Source organism: Meleagris gallopavo, chromosome 5 (genome assembly GCF_905368555.1).
Source record: "Meleagris gallopavo chromosome 5, MGAL_WU_HG_1.1, whole genome shotgun sequence".
Taxonomy (NCBI): Eukaryota; Metazoa; Chordata; class Aves; order Galliformes; family Phasianidae; genus Meleagris; species Meleagris gallopavo.
This window is the reverse complement of record NC_139408.1, coordinates 29,666,063-29,685,703: the sequence shown is the minus strand read 5'-3', so window position 1 is coordinate 29,685,703 and position 19,641 is coordinate 29,666,063. Positions and strand designations below refer to the sequence as shown.

The window sequence follows — 19,641 nt, the reverse complement described above, 5'->3', positions numbered from 1 at the left end:
TAAAATCACATGAACTGCTCTAATAAACACGTATCTTCTTTTAATTGCATAGTTCAAAAGTAATGCTGGTGTAACCAAGCAGATGCCAGAAGGCGGCACCAGGAATTATCACAGAACAATATGTATATAATATACTGGTTGCTTGGTTTTGCTTGGCTATTGCTTGGTTTTGTTTTATTGGTTGTTTTTTTTTTTTTCCCCTCTCAGCTTAAATCCAGAAAGACACAGAAGAATCCCCACAGCTTAATTTTCTCTCACTACAATTGACAGATATGTCATGCATGATGGTTACATAAAGAATAATAATATTTAAAAAATTATTCTAATTTTCCACATTTAACTAATTACTTTCCCAAACATATATATACATGTGTGTATATATATAATTTTTTTTTTTCTTTTTACTGCCTAGTAAGTAATTAGAGATTTATTAACATTCAATCTAAAGTCGTCAAAGGATTACATTAGCTGGTTTAATCTAGTGGAAATTTAAGGGGTTCTTAAAATAGGAATTATGTAGTATATAAAAGAAAAACAGAATCTACATTTAGAACAATGGCAAACCAAAGCAGAACCGCATTTGCAAGCTGAGTTTTAGACTGACGAAGCTATCTTTCAGAAGACAAAGTACCGGAGCAATTTTATCAATACTGATGCATGTTTGTAGGTGTTTATAATCAAGATGCCCCTACCTAAAGGACAGTAGCTTTATCAATTTACCTCAACAGGCATCTGAAACTCAATGACAACACAAAAAATATTCCGTTACAATAATAGAAAAACAGGAATTTCGCTTTAATTTTTTAAAATAATTTTAAAAACACTAACAATTAACCATTATCAAGGTATGCATCTCTGTCAGTCTATTAAATACATACTCCACTCTCAGGGAAAATCTAACAAAGTACACCATCATATTGTTCTCTCCACCTAAGAATATTAATGATAAAATTTTGTACAGAGAAAAAGACTGCAAGGTAGAACAAGGACAGAAACCACTTTAAATCACATAAAAGCAACATCACTATGAAGAGTAGGATACAGTCTCCCAAACTATTCTTATTTAGCACTCTTAATCTAGATTTTAGAAAAATAAATGAAAGATTTGCAAGAAAGATGTGAAGGAGCCTGATGGAGTGGATCCAGAGGACCATAAAGATGATCAGAGGATTGGAGCACCTCTCCTATAGAGAAAGGCTTGTTCAGCCTGGGGAAGAGAAGGATCCAGGAAGACCTCATGGTGGTCTTCCAGTACCTGAGGAGAGTTTATAAGCAGGAGTGAGACCGACTTTTTACATGGTCTGATAAAAACAGGACAAAGGAGGTTGATTTTAAACTGAAAGAGAGGATTTTCAGATTAGATATAAGGAGAAAATGTCTACTCAGGCATACAGAGGCACTGGAGCAGGCTATCCAGAAATGCTGAGGATGCTTCATCACTGGAGATGTTCAAAGCCAGGTTAGATTGTGCTCTGGGCAGCCTGTTCTGGAAATGCGGTAGGGGGTTGGAACCGGATGGGCTTTAAGGTCTCTTCCAACCCAAGCCATACCATGATTTTATCTTAAGTTTTCCTGAAAAGATAACCTTTCTGCAGTGCCATGATATAAACCATAGCTTCTATCAGAGACAGATGAGAATATCTTGTAATAACGCTCAGCACCCTGTCAAAAACAGTGAGCAATTACCTGATCTATACTGGGTTGCCTTCTATAAGCACTATATTCGCAACAGTCTAATCAAAACAACACTATAAAAGTAAACAATTATAGCAATCTTATCCAATTATATTATTTTAAAGTACTTGCTTATATCACCTATAAGATGCAAATAATTGGAACATCTTAAGAACTCCTAATGACAGAGACTCTATTCTCATTGCTCCTTAAAGAGAGAAAACACCTCTAAAAGGTGTTGTCATTGCAGAAAAGTTAAGGCATGATCGTGCCAAGAGGCTACAAATCCTACTTATCTTTTTCACAGATCTTTATTAATATTTCCAAAAGGCACAGCTACATTTTGAGCAAGTTTTACATCTCACTGAATTAGAACGACAGCTTCTATTATGAGCTAAATCTCTCCCAGGCAAATCTCTGCCCCACAGGCAAACAGCCCGGTTATTTTATTTCTAACTACTGCTTTAAATGGTGGACTATCTTCCCTTTCAAAGAACTAGAGAAGAACACATCAATTCTCACATTCGCTTTCCCTTGTTATCTCAGAAAGAATTCTGGAAGCCATTAGCACACTATTGGCTGCCTGGTCCTTAAACCAGAGGCTTACAAAGGAACAAAAGAAACAACCTCTGCTACAGGTTTCTCTTACTGATCATATAATTAACAATTACTGCAGTATATGTTCACAGGAAGAAAGTTTTAAAGACTCCAAGTAAATAAGATTTCATATTTGCTCATTAGATGCAGGATTTTCCAGGCTGCAAAGCCACCAGCTGAAGTTTAGCTCTCACAGGTTAGAACTCCAAAGTGAAGGGCTTTTGATGGGAGTACGTTATAAGAACTATGTCACGTAACTGCAACATTGGTTGTACGGAACTGGGAAACTTGGTCGAGAATCAAGGAGTTGCATTAAGTGTGGAAGCAGTCATTTTGCCTCCCGTTCCCGTGGCCAAGCCACGATGGGAGAAACGAGCCTGTAGGAATCCTGTCCAGCTGCTGGCTATAGATAAAGACGCTTTTGATTTTCTAAACTTGCCAAACCCATATGTTTCCACCAATGGAAAAATCAACTGTATTTTTTCTTAAATTCAGTGGAACGGATTATATGAAAGTTATTGGCAACTACACAAACCCATCAAGCAACTTCTGTAAAATTGTCAAATGGACCTGCACAAAAATTGGAAGCTGTATTATTTTCAAACTGACACTAACTTGAAAAAAAGCTAGATGTTTTTCTTACAAGCATTTAGCAAAAATACGAGTGCAAACATAAGAGTCCCAATCTTGACAGAAACAAGAGGTTTGAATAAAACCCCACAAAATAAGTATATTGCCACAAAGGTTTTAGCTTTTTCAGTTGGATTAATTATTCCTCCACATAGGCTGCATCTGACAAAATCAGGGCTTTTATATACTGTATACATATGGATGCACATATGGGAATGTTTTATGCCATATTCCAAAACAAAATAATATTTGGTATTTCAGAAAGGAGAATGAAAATCTCTACAGAAAGGTATTTGTTCACACCAAATCTGCCATTCCTGAATAAAGATATTCTCAGCTGCATCGCAGATTGACTGTATTCAGAAAGGACTCAGTTCTCATGTGTTAACGTCACAGAATCCCCACATAATCCCAACTATAAGAGCTGCAAGGGATCGTTGTCTCCAAACTCCTGCTCAGAGGAAAATCAAAGCCAAAATCAGGCCAGGCAGGTTGAGGCTCTTCCACTCTGGTGCTGAAAACCTCTAACAGCACGCTTATTTCATAGCATTTCATCTTGTTGTTTCCCTCCAGTATTTCTATGACTTCAAATACAGTTGTATGAACAGTTTCAACAGAAGTTCATGAAGAACACACAAGAAGAATTCTGTATATTCCAAGTATAAAGTTAACTGAGGACATATATTAACCTCAGACTTTTTGAAGGATATTGCTATTTTGGTAGTCTTCATCAACCAATGATTAAAACAGCCTACCAATAAACACCAGTATTATAAACTGGTATGTACTGAAAAGCCTTGTGTTTTCTGAAACCATACCAGTGATGACACAAGAGCATGACAAATTATCTCAACAGCAAGCTCAAAACAACAACCATCTGCAGAAGAACTGCAAAAAATCACTCTTGATCTTCGCATGCAAAAGGTTAATGCATGAACACAACAGAGCCTGCTCAAATGAGTAAAGTTTAGAAAGCACCTCAGACAGCAGACAAGTCTGATGTTTATTTAACACCCCCTACAAGCACACCGTTTTAGAACAAAACTAGTACAAATCTAGCAACTCTCTGCCAAGATCAAAACCAAAATGTTGAAGAAGCCTCAGGATCTCTAACGCAAGGAAAAAAAATATGACAAAGTTTCTCAATGGTTCTTTTTTTTTTTTTTTGCCACAATAAAGTAAGACATCACTTCGGAATAATGTCCACCATGCTACAATAACTACAGTTCTCCAAAGCTTGTTACATTTAGAAATAGTTATTTTGTTATTCAGTCTCTGAATTCAAAAACACTGGATAATATCCAGTAAGTTTTTAAAAGTCTGAACTCTTTTAAATGCATCTATTTCACAAAAAGGAAAGCACGTAAGGAGTAAGACATCATTTTCGTATTTTGAAATCCACTGAAAAATAGCAATAGTCACCAGTCACCCAAACTGCTATATTTTCATTTAGTACGGCACCAAAGAAGAAAATCTGAAAGACATCAAATAGAACAGTACTCTTGAAATTGTACACCCAAGCAGGCAGAACACTGATCAATAGCTTTCTTGTCTTTCCTGGTGTCAGACTTCTGCCTGGTGAAGTCCAGGTATCAGCTCACAGCCGAACGTAACAAACACAAACAGGACAGACAAACAGGAAGCAAGCCATAAGACAAGGGATCTGGAAGCAGGTCCTTCCTATCTAGCAGCAGTTATCCACCTGTTTGGCCAACTGCACTGATAAGCCACATCCCACACTTTAATTTCTCGCAATGTTCGAAGTAGTTTTCTAAAGGCAATTCTGTTTTCTGCTTTTGATTAAAGACTTGTGGATTCTCTGTAAATATTCCTATTCCAAATAATACATGCGTGAATGTGAGTGTTCTTAGTTGACTCCACAATTGTTTTTAAATAAAAATACAAAAAGAAGCCCCTGCTAAAAACATTTACATTGATTGATAAAACTTTCAACAAGATCTTTAGAATATTTGTGACTTGTTCTTCGTTTCCTTTCTCACTAGCTTCTTTAAGACAGTCAGTGAAGCATGTGAAATGTATTATTTTAGAGGTTCAGTATACGATTATTAATGTTTTGTGCACAGTGGAAAATTCTTCTATCTTGAACATAAATTAAAATGCTCAACATCTGACACTTTTTCAGATCAACTATCCCATAATAACAGCATATTGCAAATGCACAAAAGCATTCACATGATGAAAATTTAAGCTGTACAGGGAGATACTCTACAATAGTACTAGATGAGTAATTCAGAAGAAAAGGATTCTGCTTTCCTCCCCATTTCACCACGTCTGTACCAGTCAGTAGCACAGCCCCTACGTTTCTCATCTTTCATTGCTAACATGCTGCCATTTTCCACTCATAATTTCATGTGCTTCTGAAAAATGTCAGATTTCTACTACCCTCCTATCAAGCAGCTGGCAGACTCGCCATCACACATTTTTGAAATTCAGCTACATTAGCACATTTATGGAGTGGCAACAAAGCAGCAGTCCATCAGTAACAAATATCCTCAGTGAGGAATATTTCCACAAAGGGGTAACAAAACCAAACGATTTTCAGGACCAATAAGCAGCCACACAGTATATCAACAAAAAATAAATAAATCATATAGAAAATATTAACCATGCAAAAGATTTGCTTGCTGTATTAAGAAAAAAAAAAATCACTAAAGAAACAAACAGTTCTGAGTAACACTAACTAAAAAAAAAAATCGAGTTATACAAAACACGTTACAGCAGCAGTGCATCAGAAAGACTACTGTCAACTCCCAGTTCTTAAACAACATTTCTGAGACTAATACTAAAATTCATTTCTTTCTTTAGACATTTGAAATTGGGAGGGGGAAGAGTTTTAACCACCCATTTGATAAACAGACATCAAAGCCCTTTTTTTTCCTCCGTCTTCCCAATGGTAGCAGAAACACATGGGCTGATCACTAAAGAAGCCCAGTTTTCTTCTTTTCTATTCTCAGAGATGTCTGCAAATCACACATTGAGTCTAGGGATGCAAGAAAAGTGGACATAAGCAAAAAGGTAATTTATCAAGAGTATGTTTTCAAACATAGAGATTTAAATCCCTGCTTCATAATATATGCAGGATTTCACTGACACTCACCCTGTGCAAAACAAGCAGCCACAAATTCCCCCCGCTATCAACCCTTCTTGTGCAAGTCAATGCGAGGCCCTCCCGTAGCACCAACTCAGCAGAAGTAAGGAACTGAACTGCTGGGGTCCCCCAGGCACCATGCAATATGTTGCCCCTTAACACAGTGAGTCACTGCCAAATGGCTGATCTGTAGTATGGTTGCCTTCAAGAGACAGAGGCTCACACTGAATCCACAGGCATTATAATTCAAAACATAGTTCTATGTCCGATAACTTATCTCAACGATGCTCCTCCTAATCAAAAGACAGTACAGCACCATCTCAAGCTCTGTAAGTAATACAGCTCACAGTGTAGTTGATCGTGTAACTTCAGAGCAGCATGTCCTCCAAATGCCAAAAGAGAATTTCAGAATTCATGACGAGTATGATTAGGGGTTCTGTCAGTGATTCAGTTAAGTCAGAAACAGTTTTATACCACAAATGGTGACATACACTAGGTCTCAAAGCAATTGTCCAATGTAGGCAATGGAAGCACAAGAATTTATCAAGATCACCAAACTACATCACCACTGTACAGTTTTTGAAAGAAATCTAAACTTATGTTCAGCTCATCGCAAACACACTCATTAGAAAACAGCACTGTTTGCCCTCAGGGTCTGAGAATAAATGCGGATTAGGGCTAGAGGGAAGTGACAAAACACAGCATCCCAATGGGACTGTGTCCATAAATACAATCCACATTTATTCAGATACTGCAGAACTACAGTATTTTGCCCAGAAAGTGGGCAATTCAATTCACTTATGTGCATTTATGTGCATTCAAGCTGAAGTCTCTCACCTCTCACAAGAATACAGTGCCAGGACACACCCTGAAAAGAGTGACCTAATCTGTTTTCTCACACCTACTCTGCTTTGCACAGCAAGGGAACAACCTTTGCAGGAGCAATTGAGCTGTAGCGTACAGACCATGCAGGCACCCAAACAAAAAACAAAACAAACCAAAAAAGCAATTAGCATCATTCTTTGTTTCACTCCTGCTCTGTCTTTATGACAGCATTACGTTATTGCATAAACTGGGAAGAAACTGAAAAGAAAAAAAAAAAAAGATTTGATGGAAATGCAGGTTAAAGAATTTAAAGTCCAGCAGTAGGTCACTTATATGGGAAGTGAATAAACCTGACTGCACTCGGTATTTGAAACTTAGCAGAAAATAGACTGCAATTTCAACTTTTTTCTCTTCTCTACATACTTCAAATCCCTCACTTCTTATTCACAGCAGATTCAAACATTTCCATTATGTTCTCTTCACATCTAAAACAGAGACTCTGTGTGTCCACCAACTGCCTTTTCACAAATAAGCATCAGCGGTATCAGTTCCACAATCTCACAAACAAGCTGTATCCAATGTAAACTGGCAGATACAGGGATGATTTTGCCAGATTTTGAAGAACAGCTAAAAATATTGCATTATTTCATTTAAAAGACATTCTTTCTGCCTTAAACAGCATTTTGCAGTGGCTAACAAAGAATGTAATAAAGCAAGAAAATAAACAGTTATTGATAAGTGCATCAACCTGCTTTGCTGTCTCAATGAAAATAATTAAACTGCTTTTCATTATACTCCCTCCTCCAGGGTAGCACATAACTTAGATAAGATTTTTTCCCTTTCCAATTATTCAAGAGAAAACAAGCATTTGTAGAAGTCACTTCGTTGCAATTCTTGGCAGACAGCTTAGGCAAATCAATACAGGAATTTGCAGATTCTTTGGCTTTTATGTTGTTTTGTTGTTTGTTTGTTAAGACTTGCATACTGAAACATAAAGACAAAAAAAAAATTTCCTATTCTGTCCACTGCACCTTCTGACTTTTTAACAGTATTAACCACATTAAACCACAGTGTCGCCAAATATTAAATCCATGCTACCATTTTGTGATATAAATGACAGAGTAAATTAAAAATACATTTTTTTTCAAAAGCATGTCCAGGAGTTGAGGTCATACACATTCTTTTGTTCACCATCTTCTTGTATCTGTATTTAGCTATTCCAGTAGTTGTAGTTGGGCCATCCGTGATCTTTAAACGTTGCTTCCTCATAAACTGAAGCAAGTTACTTGCCTACCTAACCATCATATCTCTTTCAGCACAAATACCAATTTATAAACTATTTTTTCAAGTGTTTTCAACAGAAAAAGGAAAATGCTAATTCTTTTTTATTTCAGACTAAGGAAGGAAGAACCTCAGGAGAGGATTTTTCATGAAAGGAAAAAAAATATCCCTGCAAAGAGTAATCCTCTTCACTGATTTGCTCTATTGGTGACCTTTAGAGAGATCTACCAAAGCTAAAGAAAAGCTTAATTAGCTGAAAGGGCAGCTGGGAGAACAGGTAGCATGAAGAAAAAAGCTTTCAGTCTTTATTGCAAAGGATAAGAATTTTTGAAAGATTGATGAAATCTTAAAGACTGCTTCATAAATATTAGATACTGGAACCCATCACTCTGGGTTAGCTAGAAATAGAATTAGCTATGGCAGAGAGACAACCTATTCTGAAACCTTTGCTTTACATTACTGCAATAAGGCCCCAGTTAAAGGAAAAAACGTTCATGAAGTGCACTTGAAAGAGATCTGGGTTTGAAGTATGATTTTAGAAGCTGTCTTACTGACTTAATAGCAAACAGTAATAATAAATTTAAAATTCTCTCACCTTATTTCTTTTGTTTTCTGAGTAATTCAAATCAATTGGTCACCCAACTATAACTTTTAGCTTCTCTAAATCCAACAGACAACACGAGATAAAGTAATGAAGAATCACTGTCCAAGGTCCTAAATGTCCTTATGTCATAAAAACAAGATATTACAATGTAATTTTATTTTGCCACTGGTTTGTACAGTATACTTCTGAAAAGTAGAGCACCCTGATCCTTCAGGCAACTCCACTGCAAAGAAGCTCTAAGAATCATGCAGAACTTGCTGAAAATTCATGCACACCAAATTAGCAAAAAGGGAAAGGATTGGGATATACTTGTTGGGATCCACGATTGCAGGAATTTATATGGTACATATCATATTTCTACTTGCAACACAGTTTACACTGTTTGCTAGTTCTAGACATACTTTGCATATATACAGTACAGCAACTGCAGGATGACCCTACATCTAATTTGCAACTGGGGAGCTCCAGACAGTGCTCAGCTACACAGACAACTGGTCAACAACTTCAATTTTGGCTCCACCAGGAGGGAAAACACCCCAAGCCCACCAGTATTCAGTGTATCCTACAAGGCAAAAAAAATTTTACCAAAATAAATAAATAAACAAATAAATAAATCTTGACAGTAAGTCATTAATTCATTAATGTTTATGTATCTAATTAGCAAAAAATAAAATACTAAGGAGTCAAGCCAAAAACATTGAATCTTTTCTTATTGGCAACAATTTGTTTTTTTAATTTTCTTTTCACAAATAAATTTTACTCATCGCTCTGGGACAATCATTAACATTCTTGCTAACTGAAGGCTGAAGTGGAAGGAAAAGAATTAAGGGACCATGGTATCCACTGGAGCTTCTGTTGCTTCCATAGGTATGCCACCTACTTCTACAAATTAAGAATGTAAGCCAGTGAAGCAGACAAAGCAGACTAGAATGTCTGTGCCTGAAAATGTAGAAGAAAAAAAAAAGCCAACTTAGTTACCAGTGACAGAGCAATAACCTAGGAAATGCTGTGGCTCAGAATCATCATTCTGCTCTATGCACATCAAACACCTTGGATATTCCAGGGTTAAGGAGAGATTTGTTACACACTGCACTGTGCAGTTTTCCTCTGAGGAAAATGAAGCAAGAATAGAAACAGAACCTTGAGGCAAGGTTCTCGCACACTCCAGCAGATTCACTGGTTTTACTGGAAGAATGTATTATTACATTCACCTGCCAAAGAGTTAAAGGATTACCTTAAAAATAACAAGAGGAGTGAAAAACCACATGCGTTAATATACAGAGGGATGGCTTACATGAAAGAAAACAATGGAAAAAAGACCCCCCCTGTATTCCTCACATAGGTCTGAAACCCTTTTGATTATGAAAACCGGTAAGAAATGTTCCTCTGTACATATCATGAGGTTCTAAACTACCACTAAATCAATCATTAGTCATTTTTTTGTTCCATTAACATACAGTGAAACCTGCTGCTTGCTACGCAGGGCCCTGCAGCACCATTAGAATGGCTGCAAACCCATCACAGTTCTCTCAAAACTCCCCAGTTACTTGTGAGAGAAAGCAGCAGCAGCAAGGTCTGCTCTCCTATAAATTGCATTGCAACAAACATTACTTAGACAAGTTGGAATATTAGGGAACTATTTTTTCCATCAAATTTCATCGCCCCTGCAAATTCGCTGATCCTTTCAGCATAAACACCTACAATCTCCCACTGGATGTCTCCGTATAAAACCCCCTGCGATGCTCTCTGGGGACATTAGCAGCACCTTTAGGTCCGAACCGACACTTGCAGCCATGGCACGCACAGCTCTCTCCAGAGCTCAGCCCGACTCTAAGCTCTAACGACTCACCCGCCGCGCGGTTCCCGCCCGAAGCCCCGCTCCCTGCTCCCCGCCTGGCGGCAGCTACGCACACCCCCGCTGCCCCACAGCGCGTCAGCGCCAACATGGCTCCTGAAACCTGCAACCTCGCCCTTCCTTAAATGCTGATGCTTCAGCTAAACACGACAGCGGGCCCTTGGGAGAGCTTCTCCGGTGTTCAAGCTGTTCCCATTTTGCCTTTTCTCTGAGTAACGTCCACTCCGTTACGTGTGACAACTGAATTTAAACAATGATGTGATTCACAACTGTCTTTCATGTAACAAAATATGAGGCTTACAAAGCTTCAGGACAATCTGTTTTAAAGGTATCCAGTTATTACCTCAAAGACCTCAGGAAGAAAAGTGGAACAGTAGTGAGGCAGAAAAAACAGGTACAGCCGTCAGAACCATAGAATAGAGCTCAGTATCATCAAGGTACACAAAAAGATGTCAGCCGTGAAGCTGCAGCAGGATGACACATGTTAACCTATTTAATAGGATGTTTTCAGTACAAGTGTTTTGAGTTAAAATCAAAAGGAAAGTTGGTAAAAGAAAGAAAGAATAACAATCCCATTAAGCCATAGCAATCATGGATGGTTACCACCACGCGTTCCCTGGCTCTCTGAAAAGCAGGTTTCTCCACTGTCTAGCAACGCTACAGAATAAACTAATTCTGGCTGGATAAAAAGCATTTTTTTTCTTCCAATGCAGACAGCCTGGGGAAAAAGAAAAAAAAAAAATCAAAGAAAAAACAAGAAGAAAGGGAAAAGAAAGGGGATGTGATAAGCAGTTACACAGCAGTCAAGCAGGCTCTGTAACTCTCACCATATTCTTAAAACAATATTTTTATATACTGATTTCCATATACTTCCTAGAAAATGTATTATACATTGTATCTATCCTTTTGGTCATCATTCTAATTCCCAATGCCCAAATTAGACCTTCCTATGAATATGTCTTTCTTCTTGTCTTGCCTAAAACATCTTGTTTCTGATCTGTATGCAGCAACCTTCCTGCTTAATGGAACACTGCTAATCCATGCTTTCCCAAAATATCTTCTTTGCCAGACTGAAAAAAAGAACTAGATCCTTCCAACTTCCCTCCTGGGTCATGCAGAAATAGAATAGAAATAGAATAGAAATAGAATAGAAATAGAATAGAAATAGAATAGAAATAGAATAGAACAGTTCAATTGGAAAGGGACCTACAAAGATCATCTGGTTCAACCGCCTGAGCACCTCAGGGCTAACCAAAAGCTAAAGCACATTGTTAAGGGCATTATTCAAACACATCTTGAGAACTGTTAGGTGAAGAGCATCAGTCACCTTGCTTGGAAGCCTGTTCTAGCATCCGACCTCCATCCCAGTAAAGACATTTTTCCTGAAGCCTGGCCTGAACCTCCCATTTGGCAGCTTTGCCATTCCCATGCATCCTGTCATTAGACAGCAGGGAGAAGTGCCCAGCACCTCCCACTGTGCTTCCAATCCTCAGGAGGTTGCAGAGAGCTATGAGGCCTTGCAGGATCACATTTAACAACACCAATTTGACACATGAAGAGTAATGAAGTTTCCAACCACTTGTTCACACAGCCATGGAGAGGCTTAATCTAAATCGCTACAGTCCAAATAAAGTAAACCACACTCCAGGACAATCAGTCAATGCTGCTTCATGCCTCATCAACCAGAGAAGCTGCTAAGAAGGGAAACTCTTCGCACCTGGTTAGTAATTAAGTACAGCTCACAAACTTATATACTCTACAAGCAGGTTTTTTTCCAGTTGCTTTTGAGAACATTGACATAAAGCATCAAAAGATGCATTGCGCTCAAGATCCGGATATCTATTTCTGTTCCTACACACACAGGAGGTGTTACAGTGCTCTAAAAGAAATCAACGTATTCAACAAATCCTAGCTTTGGTTACTGTGCAGCTGCCTGTGAACAGATTGCTTTTTGCAATTGCTTAGACTGTAAAGGTTTAGCACGTACTAATTAAGAGCAAAATCATCTGATTCTGATAACTTAGATGTTATGTTAGACAATTAAAAACAAAATCAACAAACGTGATCGTATCATCTTGAAATTAAGAATGAATGCACAAAGTAAGAAAGAATGCAACAAAATCAACATATTCATCTTTTGTGAGTAACCAATACCAAAAGAACACTGAACCACTGCATGCACATGCAATGAATAATTCTGAACAGAAAATAAAGTTATAAGAATGTTTTGTACATCACAAATTCGATGAACATTAAATTAAAGGACAGAAGAAAGCTTTCTTAAACAGAAGGAATGGTAAAGGACCATGAAAATAAAGCTGACTATAATATCCACAATTTTATTTTTTAAACAGACTATATTTTATAGACAGCACTACTCAAAGTTTCTGACAGTACATTAAAAAATATATATATATGAATCCTAACCACATTAGAGGAGTTAGGATAGAAGGAGATAACATTGGAGCATTTTCAATGGAATTTTTTACTTTGAGTATATTCACAATACTAAAAATGAATAATTGCAAATGTGTTCTATTTATTTAACATAAATTAGATAAGTTAAAGCAGATGAGCAACAGAAAGCTACTCCAGCTGACAGATCTTCAAAGAAATGTGCCATGTGGTGAACCAGCTGGTCATAATCAGACTTCAGATTAATACTATTTTTGAAACAAGGATTCAAAACCTTCAGCAGTCAAGCCAGTTAAATCACAATGCATGTTAGTTCTGAGAAGTGCAAGATTCTTTTTTCCTCTTCCTAAGGAATAAAAGCACTTTTCCTCCCAATTCCTAAACCAATCCTATGTTCGAGAGAAGCAGAACATTCTTTGAAGAACCGAGCTACTCCTTAAAGCTGTTCAGAAAGCTAGTGTCTTAATGGCCGATAGAAATCAACACTTTTAAGGCCCTGATCCACAGATGAATCTACCAGAAGAGCAGTCTACGATTTATAACCAAGAGCATCCTGATCTCCTTCTACATTATCACCCAGAGGAGAAGGGAAGAACTGACTCAGCAAATACTGGATCTTGGCTGAATTGGAAAGTAGCATAGTTCAACACTCATTACTAAAAGAACTACAGCACACTCACAGTAGCGTACAAACATATGAAATGGAGTCCAGCCTTCAATGACCCACAAAAAAAAAAAAAAATGACATGCTAGTATCCTACCACCTTTGTGCTTTCTGCTCCCTTCCGTACAGGTCAAAAAACCAGCCTAGGCAGGATGTGCCACAGCCTCTGGCAGCTTCACAAACTGTCCTAGGGGCCATTAAATTAAAACAGTGGAAACATAAACTTTGAAGATGAGTATTAGTTTTAAATGAATGCAAATTACTGAAGAATATTACTGCCAAAACATGATGCGGTTTAATGTCAATTTCTTGCTCACTGTAAAAACTGCTAGGCATTTCCAAGTTCTCAAATGAAGTACAGTGTTAGTAATGCTCTTGCGATGCATTACTAAGTCCATTCACCTCTAATTTACTTGCATTTTACTGCTCTGCAGGCTCAACAAATCCAAATCCAGTTACTTTCATGCAATTTGAAGTTGACAATAAACAGGAAAAAAAACCTGACAACTAAAACTTTAGCAATCAAAAATCACTTCTGTATCAGGCTTAGCAAAAATAGTTTATGAACAAACAGTGAATTAAAAAAAAAAAAAAGCTAAAATTACAGTGTCCTTCACCTCCTTTCTCCAAGGAACTTAAAGTCTCATTTGAAATAAAAGAAAGGAGGTTTTCCAGAGAAGACGTAGGGTTCCCATCATGCAGTCAGAAAAAATGAGATGACAAACCATTCACATTCCCAGTATTACTGTTGGCTCTCCAGTAATAATCTACACTGCTTAAAACAAGTTGAGTCCCCTCTCACATAAACCACTTGCACTGGGCCCAGCTCCCTCCCTCTGAGCTGGTAAAGCGAGCAGCCTTGCAGAACAGACTGAAGGCTGAGAACCAGAAATAAAGGAGATAACTTCTTCCCAGATCAGACCTGAACTCATTCAAAAAACACAGCCTAGCATTCACCAGATTGAAATGAATGCACAGTTGGAAAGGAAAAAAAAAAAAAAAAAGAGCAAAATGAAAGACCTTCTTGTTTCCAAGCAGTACACATTTAGTTTGGCTCAAACACTACACACCCCCAGGTGCAGGCTGCCAGGTGTTGGCATTGTGGCTAGATTGCTAGGAGCATGTGACAAATGTAAGACCTGCAAAAGATGTGCTGAGAGCACACAGGACTTAGGACCAGAAGCCTCCAGAGTAGGAAGAGCATTATGCTTTAACTCTGATTAGTGGAGTTCTAGGAAACCCCTCAGTTTGGCTTCACTTTTAAACACACAGCTCATACCAGCCTTGGCCTAAGACAGATGAAGTCGCTACACTAGGCTAAGATGAAGAGGATATCAGTCAGTGTTCAGGCAAAACATATTATAAACTGTCTAAAGAGAAAATATTTCAACTGTTTCCTAAAATATTTCAATTAATAACCCAGACAAAAAAGAAAGAAAAAGAAAATCCATACATATGTTTAATCCACTTACTGAGCACATCGTTTAAATTAAGAAGTTTGTCATGCTGCATGGAGACAAAGCTACTGAAGAGATCACAGTTACAGACATGCTTTAAGTTAGTAAGAAACAGTTGAGTGATGCAAAGAGAATCAACCCGTGGCAGTTTTCTCAGCTCATACAGGTGCTGAAATCCTACCCCGTGCCTCTGTGGCGCATACAGAACCCAAACCAGTCTGCACACTTTAGCACATACTCAGAGACTTATACTGAGTACAAGGGAAACTACCAACCGTACTCTAGGAGATGGTATCAACCCAGCTGCATTTTTGTCCTAAAAATAAGTGTTAAAATGTGCATGCAGTGACAAAATGAACAAATATCTTACAGTTTTTGAAAACCAACAGCAACCACGGGTGTTCTAATACAGACAAAACACCGGCCAGTGGAAACCACAATACCACAGCAGCTGCTCTGCAACCCCAGAGCAGCCCCACGCTGCCAGCACCAACCTGTCAGGCTGTGACTGCACCCTTTTTGCCAGTCCTGGGACAGTCAGTATTTCTATGTTGCTACAAAACTAAAGGAAGCAAGGCAACCCGAACGGAGGGAGTACTGCCAGAGCACTAAACCCCGAATTAGAAAATGCTGTTGTTAATGGAAATTGCTTTTGAAGACATAGTGTTGGTCTCATTCCGTGGTGGGCTGCATGAAATATTTTAACATCTCCATAGCAAACTGATGGTGTGTGTGGTACTGGCAGACACGTTTGCGTTATTTTTAACTGTTAAAAGCCATTATGTTTAGCTCAAGCACGGGCCAGTGACTGCGCCTCGTGACAAACGCGTGTTGCCGTGACTCGGGTATCTACCCTGCAAGCTGTCCCCACGTTCTCGCGAGTTCCGCGCAGGAGGGGAGGGCACGCACTCATTGTAACCACCTGCGCCAAAAATACTCAGCAATTCTTCATCTCTATTTGCGCTCTTGGACTCTTCAAAAGAGACGCGTATTTTCCAGCACAAAACCATTAATGGATTCGGCCAGAAAACCACCAGCCCACAACTCACGAACAGCAGCGAGAGACCGCAGCGCCGCCGCTCGGCCCCGCCTCTCCCCGCTCCCGTGCCGCGGAGGGCGGGCTCTCCTCCGCCTCCTCCTTACCCGTCGGTGCTCGTGCGCAGCCGGTGGCGGCGCTGCCCCACGGCCCCGAGGCTCTCGCTTCCCGCGGCCTCCGCCTCCTCGGTGTCCGTGAGCGCCGCCTCTCCCGCGGCCCCCGGTTCCTCCTCGGCCGTGGCCGTCCGCGCCGCCGCTTTCGGTCGCCGGCTCGGCCGCCTTATCCGCGCCGCCGGGCCGTCTCCGGCCGTGCCGGCCACCTTCCCTCCGGGGCCGGCTGCCGCCCCGTTCCGGCTGCATGGCCGGGCCGCGACCTTCCCCCGCGCCGCCTGCGGCCGGGACGGTCCGTGCTGCGCCGGTCCCCGCCTCCTCCCGGAAAGAGGCCGGCCGTCAGGGCGAGAGCGGGAAATGGCGGCGCCGCGCGGCGGCGGCCCTGATTGCTGCCCTGCTCGCGACCGTGCTGCTCGCGCGAGCCTCGTCAGTGCGCCCGGCCGGGTCTGTCCCAAAACGTTGTGTTATAATGTTTAGAAAACGATGTTAAAGCTGTGGTTAGTTTCTGCACCAAAAAAAGGAACCGAGGTCTGGCGGACACCTACTTGCGGGCAAGCCAGTGCAAAGTAAAGTCTGTCAGGCGCTCCTGCGTGCTTCCAAAGCACACGGGCAGGGACAGCTTAGTCTCTCCGAGCGAGGCTGTTTGCTCTGCTGTGCCTGAGCTAGAGTCCACGTGCCATGCCCAGGGAGGTTCACCGATCCCCCATCTCACGCTTACTGCATTAGTTTTCCCGTGCAAGCTGTCATTTGGAAATACATGTTAAAATATCTACTTGTTTTCGTGGGGTTTTTAAACCCAGTAATCCTCGCAGCACAGTGCTGCCAGAAAACCCACACTGTGAAATCATGGGTTATATATCTCTGCACTACCCCTGCCGATAGCAAAGACTGCTGCTAGGCCTTAATGCACTGCAAACCAGTAAAACTAGCATGGCTTCGGTACTGCATGCAAGCAAATAAATTTTGTAGTGGGGAGCATCAGCAGCAAGCACGTCACTTGTGCGATTCCATGTGCAATGAACACCAGCCTGGCAGGCCCAGCACTGAGCTAGAGCTAATAAACCCCATCAAACCCAAGCTGTGACTGCATCTGTGGCACAATTCATCTGTGACACGAACAATCTGCCTGCAGATAGCTGTGAGCTGACTATATGTACAGATTTAACATCTCGCAGTAATTAGTACTTACAGCTAGCTCAAAAAAAAATCAGCAATATTTGGCAACAAATAGCGAATTCATTACAACTCACAAGTGTGAAGTTCATGCGTCAATAATTTTGAGGTAGATAGCAAAGTCATGGTATTGTACATGTGCATTTTGATTTTGTAATTTAATTTTGATCTTCCTATTATTATAATCTGTTGTGATAGACAATTAACATAAATTATGTTACCATAGCACACTGAAGTCTCATTCATAGACACTGTTGCTCCGAGTTATAGAAAAACAGAGAACAAAAGGTAACACTATAATGTGTTAACAGAGAACTATGAGGCATAAGAGGGTGCAGTATGAGAAGCTATCCAAATGGCCAAAATGTCAGGAGATCTTTACATGAGAGTTGCTTAGATACTGTCAATTTTCATAGGCATCAGCAAAACAGTCCATTAGGGAGTGATGATAGTGAGAGTGATTTATTTGGTGATAATGGCTAAGTTTGTGTCATTGATTATAGGGAACTCATACCAAGCATGAAGAACAGCACTGGAGAAAGCAAAATGTATTCAAAAAAGATAGAAGGTGAATATAAGAGTGCTGGTGTAAGATTGGTGTAAAGAAGAAAAATAAGAATAGAAAGAAAAGTGTGAAAAGCCTTCAAAAAGAAAAGAAGTAGCTAAGTTTTCATATAACAGCAGAGAGGATCACTGTGAAGAGATGAGTGTGCAGCTCCCCAAAATGATACATTTAAGGATCTCTTTGTGAGGATGCTTACCCTCACAACGCTCTTCTGTCTTCTGTTTATACATTAATTACAATGTATATACCATATCATCTGTGTTCCCCCTACCAAAGTCATTTCAATCCAAGAGCAGTTGTGTTAGGGCAACAAGTTCTGCTTCTCTTTTTGCTTTATGGTCTGCAGTCTACGTGGGGAAGCTTCAGAAGTCTTTCCTAATTTCCAGGTTTAGAGAGGGTAAAAGATTGGACTGGGGAGCACACTTGCTCACTTGCTACCTAAGGCAAAAGACAAAGCATTACAATTTCTACTCTCCACTATTCTGAGAAAGGTGTCATATTCTAGGAAAAAAAAAAAAGGAAAATTCAACCTCCTGTAATCTTCCTGACCTGCTGCAAAACCCCAGATGTTAGGCATGGTTAGTGGGCATGGTGGAGATAGGTTGGGGTTGGACAATCTTGGAATCTTTTCCAACCTCAATAATTCTATGATTCTATGATTCTAATGTAGAAGGCAGCCAATTAATTATTCATGTGCCTGATTGACATTCATACTTGATGCTTTTTAAGGTTTTCTCAAGGCTTTTCTGAAATCTCACTTGCCAAACAGCTACAAGCACTGGCAGTGTTTCAGTTATGTTAGTTGTCGGGCAGAATGCACATCCCCTTTCTAGGAGCTCAGTTGACTAAGTTAGAGCTTAGCTGTCTGAGGTCAGCTGCCCTGCTAATAAGAGCTATTGTGAAGAAGGCAAGAAGCAAGGGTCTCCATCTCCTTTCTCTTGTAGATTTCTGCAGAGTCTAGAACTAGGATGAAAATTCTTCCCTCACTTAGGGCTTGTTGGGACTGCTGTGTCACTTCTGTTATTCTTGGCTGCTGGGCTGGCTCACGAGGCCAGAGAAGCTAAGCATACAGATGGTCGACATGCATATGTTATAATTACTGTGGTTATTGCTAGGTTACAAGGCCTATACATGAACTAAAATCCTGTTGAGCTACGCTCAGTATGCATTATGCATAAACAGGATACAGACTTATGGATGTCTAAATATAAGACAAGAGATGACAGAGAGACAAACACAGATGGAGAAGCACCACTTCGGTTAGAGTCATAGCCAGTGGTCTCAGTATACCAGCAAGCTTACTGTTATCAAATCTCATCACAAGAGGTAGTCTTTATGGAATATTTGAAGAAGAAATCTGGTATACTTTTGTGGATACTTAAAAGGCACTGGATAACAAAAGCAAAGGAAAAAATAGAATATAAAATAAAATATAAAGTAAAATGACAGTGGAAAATATTGAGATTATTTTCTGAAAATTCAGGAAGTGGCTATAAAACATTTATATATTCAGCTGATATTCATCTATTCAGGAGCCTGCTACATGGCACTAAAATAGATGACAATGTGTGAAAAGTACAGGCTGGAAAGCTTGCAGTTAATGCAAGACATTTGCAAAGACCAAAGAAAATAATGTTCCAAGAGCT

The 19,641-nt window shown here is 39.7% G+C and overlaps 1 protein-coding gene across 4 annotated transcripts in view; it reads right to left on the bottom strand.

Moving 5' to 3' along the window:
* AVEN (apoptosis and caspase activation inhibitor) overlaps window positions 1-16,506 on the bottom strand; it is a 111,261-nt gene extending 94,755 nt beyond the window's left edge. For all 4 annotated transcript variants that reach the window (XR_014883580.1, XR_014883581.1, XR_014883582.1 and 1 more), the window contains exon 1: window positions 16,255-16,506. Coding sequence is in view for 1 of the 4 variants with exons in the window: in XM_085225043.1 (XP_085081169.1) it covers window positions 16,255-16,506 (252 nt within the window). In the remaining 3 variants the exon portion in view is untranslated. The remainder of the gene's footprint in view (window positions 1-16,254) is intronic.
* Between the last annotated feature and the right edge of the window lie 3,135 nt (window positions 16,507-19,641).